Source organism: Nothobranchius furzeri, chromosome 14 (assembly GCF_043380555.1).
Source record: "Nothobranchius furzeri strain GRZ-AD chromosome 14, NfurGRZ-RIMD1, whole genome shotgun sequence".
Lineage (NCBI taxonomy): Eukaryota > Metazoa > Chordata > Actinopteri > Cyprinodontiformes > Nothobranchiidae > Nothobranchius > Nothobranchius furzeri.
Window position 1 is genome coordinate 695,394 of NC_091754.1, and position 9,607 is coordinate 705,000.

The 9,607-nt window shown below is 41.5% G+C and overlaps 1 protein-coding gene across 1 annotated transcript in view; it reads right to left on the reverse strand.

Annotated features, from left to right (window-relative positions):
• LOC107389372 (caveolae-associated protein 2) overlaps positions 1-9,607 on the reverse strand; it is a 22,936-nt gene continuing 13,329 nt past the window's right edge. The window contains exon 2 of the mRNA XM_015965488.3: positions 1-1,196. Coding sequence (XP_015820974.1) covers positions 198-1,196 — 999 coding nt within the window. The 3' untranslated portion in view covers positions 1-197. The remainder of the gene's footprint in view (positions 1,197-9,607) is intronic.

The window sequence follows — 9,607 nt, forward strand, 5'->3', positions numbered from 1 at the left end:
AGTCCGTACGAATGTTTGGGTTGTAGGAAACATGTAGGACTTAAAGACATAAGTCAGGAATACGGTTCCGTTCAATACAAGTAAAACCAAAAAGCACTCACAAGAATAATATGTGCCTGTTGGGTTTTCTGGTGTTTTAGAAACAAAAGAATGATATTCAGATTCAAAACATCTATGTGAAGGTAGAACTTGTGATATTAGGACACTTGCTCCACAGCAATTGTTTCTGTGGGAACCTGGACACCTGCTGCCACCTCAGCAGCGACTGTGTGTTTCTCTTCTCCCTTTTCTTCCACCTCACCAACATCATCGGATTCTGGAACCGCCAGGCCAGCCACACCATCGCCATTCACCTCACACTCAACGCTGGGTGTTTTTCCATTGAGCGAAACATCCACCTTCAAGCCCTCTGCCTTAGGACTCTCTACCTTCACACTCTCTACCTTCACACCGTCTACCTTTACACCATCTACCTTCACACTCTCTACCTTTACACCATCTACCTTCACGTTCTCTACCTTTACACCATCTACCTTCACGCTCTCCTCTTTCAGGCTCTCTGAGTTGGAGCTGTTCAGCGTCTCCTGCAGCTCCTCTACGATGCTCTCCTGACTGTGCAACTCCACTGCAGGAATCTTGCCATCAAGGCTTCCCAAGGTAGGAATCTCCACATGGGCTTCTCCCACTGGTGAGCTCATTTCCTGTGAGGGATCTGTTCCATCTCGAACCTTCTTGACATTGAAGGTCATGGGAGACACCTTGAAAGACGAGGTCTTGGCAGATGAGCTCTTGGGGTGGTTAGGGGTGAAGCTCTTCTTTATTTTCTCACGTTTTTCTGGTGGCACAATCTTGGAGGAGATCTTAGTCATCTTCTTTTCAATGTTCTCCCGTGTAAAAGCTTTCTTCAGGCTATCAACTTTCTTCAGACTGCTGCGCTTGAACTGGTCAGCCCTTCTCTCAAATTTGACAGGGGATATTGCAGCAGCCTCATACTCCATCAATTCACTCCCCAGAACATCATCGTCCTCATCTGTGCTCGTGTTGACAGGCGGGAGAACCTCTTCTTGTGCTCCAACAGCTTCAACGGACCCCGTCATAGATGGATTAGGGCGCGTGGACTCTGCATCGTACTGGCTCGGCTGTGGGGTCTTGAGGGCATCCTTGACAACCACGCCAGCAGGGATCTCTTGTTCTTCCTGTTGGAGAAAAAGAGAAAAAAAGCAGCATGTTAACAAGGGAGTTGTTTTGATTTTCTGTGAAAATGGCTTACAGCAGTCTTAGACAATTCAAAATTCATAAAAATAAAACTGTCCTTTATTTGGACATGGACCCAAGCATCCTGCTAGCATGGCCTGCCAGACCCCTCCTCTGTTTGATTCTGCACAGAGAGAGTGTGGGAACTCTCCTATTCAAATAACCCCACCCCACGAGAATTCTAACCGAGCCAATCAGCGCTGAGTAGCGTACGTCACACACCACAACGCCGAGTTTGTCGAACATGGCGACTGAAGCGGAGTTCGCTGCGGCTCTTTCCTCTGGTCTAAATGATTTGGACACAACAAGTAGAAGCACTAAAAGCCTTTCTTCTAAAGAAAGATGTTTGCGCTGTCGCCAGACTCCATTTTTGACTATAGCTAAAAAAAACTACAGCGTCGTGGACGTCACACACAACGATGCTCAGTTTGTCATAAACAACAAATACAGCTGCGGAGTTTGCTGTGGCTCTTTCCTCTGTTCTAAATGACTCAAATGTCTTTAAAACCACAAGTAGAAGCGCTAAAAGCCTTTCTTCTAAAAAAATAAAATAAAAGATGTTTGCGCCGTTGTCAGATGCCTTTTTTTTTACTACAGCCAGAAAACTACAGCATCACGCGGCACAGTCGGGATTTCCATCTTTTTTCTGATTGGTTACTTTTGAGTTGCCTGGTCCCGCCCCTCAAGTGCCTTTCTGCCTGTGAGTTACCAGACACTTTCTCTGTGCAGAATTAAACAGAGGATGAGTCTGGCAGGCCACGCTAGCATCCTGCTGGAACATATCAGTGTATGTACCTTTTGCACACTTCTCTGGAGCATGCCTTCCCCCTCTACGAATACCCATTTGTGCTCGAACTGTGCACTTTCAGCTCTGAGAAGCTGAACAGGAAGCTAAGCCAGAGCCGAGCTAGCTACGTTAGCTAGCATACTACATTGTTACAAGGTTCAGTAGGCTGAGGGCATGTCCAGTATAAAAGGCCTACCCTGCTAGATCTCTGTAACAACTAGGGATGCACCGATGGATCGGCATTTGATCCCAATCGGTCGATAGCGCCTCTATCGGCTTTGATCGGAGTTTTCAAAATAGATCAAAGCAGACCGATCAGGTAGGGTTGTCACGGTAACCGGTGTAGCGGTAAACCCCGGTAAAAAAAAGTTGACAATAATAATAACCGTCTTGTTTTTTAAAAAACTATATTATCTCAGTGGGTTTACCGTGGCTGCGGTGTAGGCGCGGTGACCCTTACCAGCCACCGTATCATCTGCTGAAGTTGCCGGCGGCACATGCGCACTTTGTTGTTTACAACCAAAACTTTCTTGAAGCTAAAGCTGAAATAATGGCCAAAGGAGGAGACGGCAGCACTCGGGACATTTATTATCCCTCAAAGAAGACAAAGTGGGAAGTACGGGCATCTTTTGGATATGTGAAGAATGCCGAGGGACAGCTGATAGAAGACGGCTATCCTGTTTGCAGCGCGAGCAGAAAAAGTGTCTGTGAAAGGCAGCAGCGCTTCAAATCTCATGACACATCTGCGTGACCATCACCCACAACTCTACAGTCAACGCAAGGCAAGCTAACGTTAGCGTTTTAGCTAAAATGCGTGATCCGAGGATTTGGGTTGAGGGAGAATGCAACGAGTGGCTATATAAAGCAGCCGCAGCGCCGCTACCTGCATATAAACCGTGTCGCGGACACCGCCATGTTGAAATGACGCTATGCATTACGGGGCTCCCAGGGGCCGATAAGAGTTGGTCTCTCTCCGAGAATAATTATGAATTTAACAACGATTACTGCCTGATGACATTTTCCCACATCTGCAAAGCTCACTGGAAGGACACAAACCGAGGACAATATTCTCCTGATATAGGGTTTATTACTCAAGTAAGGGTAAAAAAGTATCTGATTAGAAGGCTACTTGAGTACTGAGTATCATCTGATCTAATATTTTTAAAATGATGACATCAAACAGACATAAAATAAGAAGTTATGGGCAAATATTGGTATTTTAAAGACTAAAGGGGAAAAATGTAAACAAATAAACAACATAATTACAAAATAACACATTTTAGGCTAAATTTAGACACAAACTGAGGACAATATTTCCTGACATACAGGGTTTATTTAATTGTGTGAAAATGTAGCACGTTTAAAAAAAATACCGCGATAATACCGAAAACCGTGGTAATTTTGGTCACAATAACGGTGAGGTTACATTCTCACACCGTGACGACCCTAATCCAGACCATTTTAGATTAGGTTACATTTCCTTTATTCCCAGATTATGTAGTTTGTAGCACTCATTATAATGTTGTAGAAAATTTCTGGTATCGGTATCGGTGATCAGCATTCTTTGATATCGGTATCGTGATCGGCAGCAAAAAACCTGATCGGTGCATCCCCAGTAACAACCCTAACCCCAGCGTGTTTACAAAGGAAAGGTTTGGATTTTCTGTGAAATAAGCTTACAACTGGTCGAGACAAACTTTATAAAAATAAAACTAATCTTTATTTGCATATAGACCCAAGCATCCTGCTGGTATATATTTGTGTTTACTTAAATGTGGGGTAGGAGAGGGTTTTCGGGAGCCCGCACCCCCCATTCTCAGCTCGGTGCAACTGAACAGGAAGCAAAGCTAGAGCCAGGCTAGCTATGTTAGCCAGCATACTAAATTGTTTTAAAGTTAAGTAGCCTGAGCGGAGGTGGCGGAGGGGGTTGCAGTGTAAGAAGCCCAGTCCTTCCTGCTGGATCTCTGATTTAGATCCCAGTGGTTTCTCTCTTAAAGTCCATCAGAGTCCTGGAGGCCCCACAGCTGTTAGGTAGATGATTTAGGTTAGGAATTAAGACTGAAAAGGTCCCAACGGGTCACAAAGGTGAGACAACATTATGTTCTTATGGTTGACTGACAGAATTTGTTGCGTCTGGCATTCCCCTGGAAGCATGACTTACGGGGAGCCTGAAGAAAGGGTTGGACCTTTGAAGAACATTTTTTCAAAACATAGCTTGCTTGAATAACTTTTGTCAGTACCATCTACCCTACCTGTAAGAGTAGACGTGTTCCCTGTAACATAAACAAAAAAACAAACAAAAAAAAACTAATCTTATCTGAAGACTGATTAATACTCTCTGGCATCTAGGTTGGGTCTGCCTGCTCCGGACTTAAAGAACCAGTTCCTGCATGCCTCCCTGATTTTTCCTCAAAACCTTTAAGGAATTCCTCATTTTTCTTTTGAACAACTCCATTCTTTTATACCTCTCCTGGCTCTGAAACCAAATCCATAAACACAACAATAACCATAAACGGGATAGGGAGCAATGAGTGTCTGTGATTAACTTGCTGCTCTTGCTAACGTTTTATCTTCTTCCCTTCTTTGACGTACGCCCACTCATCTGTGCATAATCAGACCCACACAGCCTCACACCTCCAATCTTCTCCTTCACTGGGGATTTATGAGTTGAAGCTCCCACCCCTCCTATCGCCCTTATTCTTTCACACCCATGAGTGTGTGAAGGTGCAGCTTCAGTAGTTGATATACTCCACTAAACACATGAAATGCTCACAAACAAACCCTCTTCCTCCACAGCTCAAAGTATCACGGGAATTCTGAGATTTGAGTTAATGTAGGACACTTTATAGTAAACTCTACTGTTTTATGGTTGACGTCACATGATTTTGAGGTTTTATTATCAGGTCCTGTAACCTTTCTGCAATTATGAAGATGGGAATTTTCTTTTTTTCCATGCTTGCTCCGAAAGTATGCATGCAGCCATCAAGCACCAGTTGTAGGCCCTGCTTGCATTCGGTGTGCTGTGGAGTGATGCAGCCTGCACACACTGATGAATTTGCATTAAAGTATGACTGCCTTTCAAAGAATGCAAGGCAGCTACAAAGGGCTTCTAGCAAAAATTGTCTCTAAATGACATTGCGTTCTGTTTTCTCAACTAGCATTGTTACAGACTGGGCCAACAACATGGTTGGGAAGAGTCGTGCGCTCCGATTACACAACTGCAGTGCATTTATCGGCTTCTTCTGTTTTGATCGTGTGTCATTTTCTGCTTTTGCTTTGTTTTCAGTTTTTCTATTTTTATTTTTTCCACAACAGAGGCACCGTCTAGTTTTTGATCACCTATGATACACCGGATATCTCGCGCCTTGATCGCCAACATGCAGCTGTAATTTAGGTGAAGAATGTGCAATATCTGAGTTAATGCTATTAACTCTGTCAGCAGGTTCTTGAAAACAGCATAGCACCAACCCTGAGAACAGGAACATATTTTAAAGAAAAATGGAAGTAAACGTTGTGAACTCTACAGTTCACAGAACAAAAATGGTAAAGGTAAATAAATGAGGTAAATGTAATTCTAATGCGTCAACCATGACAAATAACTTAATCATTGGCTTGCTTTTATTTAGAGCAAACCACTGTAAGAATTCAATTGTTTAGAGAAAATAAGAGACTAGTTTTTGATTGGTTCATGAAAGGAACAGTTGCAATATTTAATGAAATGCATCGCTGCCCCCCCCCCCCATTGCACCTTGCAGATGTGCAGCAATAACGTTTTAAGACTTGCTCAACTTCTGACAAAAATAATTTGATGGTTCCACCTTATGCATGGTGAATGTGCTGCCCAGGTTTCTGCTTTCATATATTTTGAAGAAACATAATTAGGAAAACTTGGAATTTTTCTGCAAGTATGTCTTATGCCCCAAATGACCTAGCTGATGCCATAGGCACCACTTCAAAGTGATTTCAATTGGAAAGTTTTCCTTGCTTCTCTTACAAGTCACCAACAGTCCCAGCTCAGTTCAACTCTGACCAGTGCAGAGTTTAAACATTCTGGAATAATTTGTTCTTTTTAAGTCCCCAGGAAAGCTTTTCCTGATAATAACACCTGAGCACTGCTGGTTGTTTGCTGTTGGAAATGCCATCTGAAGATTCAGTCTTGATCCTTTTATTCTAGTTGGGACATGCCACAGACTTTTTCTGATATGGCTCAGACTTGTGTGGTATTTTAGTGAAGGTAGAATATTCTGTAGAAACAAATCAGAGCTGTTTCCACCCACTGCTGTACTTATTGTACAAGAAAAATGGCACCAAAGCAATTGATTTGCAGTAATTAATGCCAGTGGTGCATTTATAGATTTTAGGTGTTAGATCAGTGGAGCTGATGTATATTTTCATCACTTATCTAGTCTTTATTTTATTCAACAATATACACGTGCATGAAAACAGAAAACACAAGAAATGCAGATAAAAACAACCAATAATAAAAAGAAGAAGAAGAAGAAGAAAATATCATTTCTATGGCGCCTCTCAAGATAAAAATCACGAGGCGCTTCACAAAAACAAAAAATGTAAAAATATCAAAAAGAATTTAGAAAATGGTTAAAAATATATTTAAAATGAGCAAAAAATAGACAATTGTGATTAAAAAATGTTAAGAAAGAGAGAGAGTGAACAGGAAAGAGGGAAACCAGTGGATCCTGAGGAAGGTGGAATAGGTGGGGAGAGCAGAATAAAGAGAGAGAGGTGAAGAAGGTCATACAAAAGCCAGCTTGAACAAGTGAGTCTTCAGCTGCTTTTTAAAGGAGACCACTGAGTCCACTGATCTCAGGCTCAGGGGGAGAGAGGTCCAGAGTCTGGGGGCCACAGCAACAGATGATCTGTCACCTTTGACCTTTAGCCTGGTGCTGCACAACCAGTAGGCTTTGATCACTGGACCTCAGGGACCTGCTGGGGGTGTAGGGACTAAGAAGATCACCAATGTAAGATGGTGCTTGTCCATGTAAGGCCCTATAGACCAGAACCAGGATCTTGAAATGAACCCTGAAGTTGACTGGCAGCCAGTGAAGCTGGAGGAGAAGCGGGGTGATGTGGGTGTGTTTGGAGGACTTGGTCAGAAAAAGAGATACCGCTTATAAATCTCAGTCCCTTTTATATATGAAATAAATACATAAACGCAACTATCACAGTGTTACAAAGTTAATGGACTGGAGATTGATCCATTTTCCAGGCCAAAACTCATTAAGTAATTTGAACCTAAATTAAAACGTTAAATGCAGAACGATCACAGCAATTTACCAGGAATGCTAATCGGTACAACAAAAAGACGAGAAAAAATGTATCGTTATCGAAATTTGTGACTCTTATCGAGATAATTTCTCCCATGTCAATAAGTTTGGCAATAAAAAATGAAAAGATGTGTGTAGGTGGCAACGCTCATGTTCCTTTAAGAAGCGGTACCACCTTGAGTCACGTAATACATGTGACAGCTCCATCTAGTGGACAACTTTTGTCTCTGCGCATACCTGTAGTTATCGTCCAATTATTGTTATTGAGGTGAAATCCTCAATATATCGTGATATTGATTTTAGGCCGTATCGCCCAGCCCTAATATATATATATACACATATATACACATATATATGTGTGTGTGTGTGTGTGTGTGTGTGTGTGTGTGTGTGTGTGTGTGTACATATACACAAATAAATCCTAATGACCAAATTACCAAGATAGCCCATAATGAGTCTAATTATATTAATTACTAATTATTATTTTTACTTTTTTATATGTTCCAATTACAGAATCTTTTATCTAGTATTTAAATTTACCAATGTTTTGACATTTTTTCATATCATTACTACAGTTGTTCCATAACTGGACTCCCCTTGTTGAAATCCAATGAAGTTTGGTGTTAGTTCACACGGCTGGCTTTGTAAACGTGCTTGTTCCTCTCAGACTAAATTTGCTATGCCTTAATTGGAGGAGCTTTTGAATGCTGTGCGGTAACTGTTTATTTTTGATTTTGAAAATAATCCGAAGTATTTTGAAGTCAACCAGGTCTCCAAATTTCAGTTATTTTAATTAGATGAAAAGAGCATTTGTTGGTTCAATATGAGATGATCCAGTGATGTATGGCCTTTTTTTGAAGAAGATATATGGAGTTCATAGTTGTCTTGTATGTGTTCCTCAGACTTAATAAGTCATGTATAGGAGTAGGAAGGAGCAGTACCAGATGTATAATGATGAATGATTTAGGAAATGTTTTACTTTATGAAGTAAACATTAACATAGACAGTAGAAATAAACTTTAGTTGTAATGCATTCAGCTCTCCAACGACCAAAACTGCTTAAAATGTCCCTGGTTTAACCCCAACAGCCACATCAACAGCTTGACCCAGAACTGTCCGGTTTGTTTGTGGACCTCGTTTTCTCCAGGGATCTCTGGTAATTAACATACCCAAAGAGGAAGGACTCATTAGTCCCAGAAATTGTGCTAGTTTGTGTTTTTGTTTAATTGGTTTCAGCATGTATTTGTTCGACAAGAGCTATTGTTTAAAACCAGAGTGCTTCAAAAAGCCAAAAAACAAAGATAATTAACTTTGACAGCAAGTTTAGCGTGGAATAGAGGGCACATACTTCAATGCTATGTTGTGCTAATGCAGTTCAAAGTGGTATTTATCAGTTGCATGGCAGAACTACCTTCTAATTGCAGGTCCTGTAAGTGTTAGCCTGAGCTTCTGCAGGGCACTCCTCTGAAGTCTGTTGTTCTGGCTAAACGGAGACAACAGGGTGGGGCGCAGGTTTGAAACCAAGTCAAGAACAAAAAGGGCTCACATTACCAAGTGAATGACTAGATGTGTAACAGTAGAGCTCTTAGTTATTTTTCTTGGTTCATTGTTTATATACAGTATCAGTCAAAAGCTAGGAACTGCCTTCTCATTTATTTTGAATGAGAAGGCGTGTTTAGCCTTTTAAAAGGTGTTGGTTTCTCTTCAGCTCCACATTTAAAGCGTGCCAAGTGTTAATTAGCAAGCAGGTTATCATAGATGAGCATCAAATTTCCTTAAAAGCATTGATGCTATTAGCATGTATGAGGCCCCATCCACATGAAAGCAATTACTTCCAAACACCGTTTTTATTAACTCCCACAACTATTCTCAAAAATGTGTTGTAGGTACCAGACCTGCTCGGGGTCCTGCGTTTGCAGATGGCATAGGGCTGGGCAATAAATTGAAAATATATCGTTATTGAAATTTCTGACTCTTATAAAGATATTTTTTCCCATTTCAATAAATTTGACAATAAACAAAATGAAAAGGTGTGTGTAGGTTGGCAAGTTCATGTCCCTTTAAGAAGCGGTACCACCTTGAGGCACGGAAAAATGTGACTCAATGTAATACATGTGACAGCCTCATCTAGGGGGCAACTATTGTTTCTGCACATACCTGTAGTTCTCGTCCATCTATCGTTATCAAGGGGAAATCCACAATATATCGTGATATTGATTTTCGGCCATGTCGCCCAGCCCTACGATGGCGTCACATTGAGGCAACGCCACTCGGACAAGTT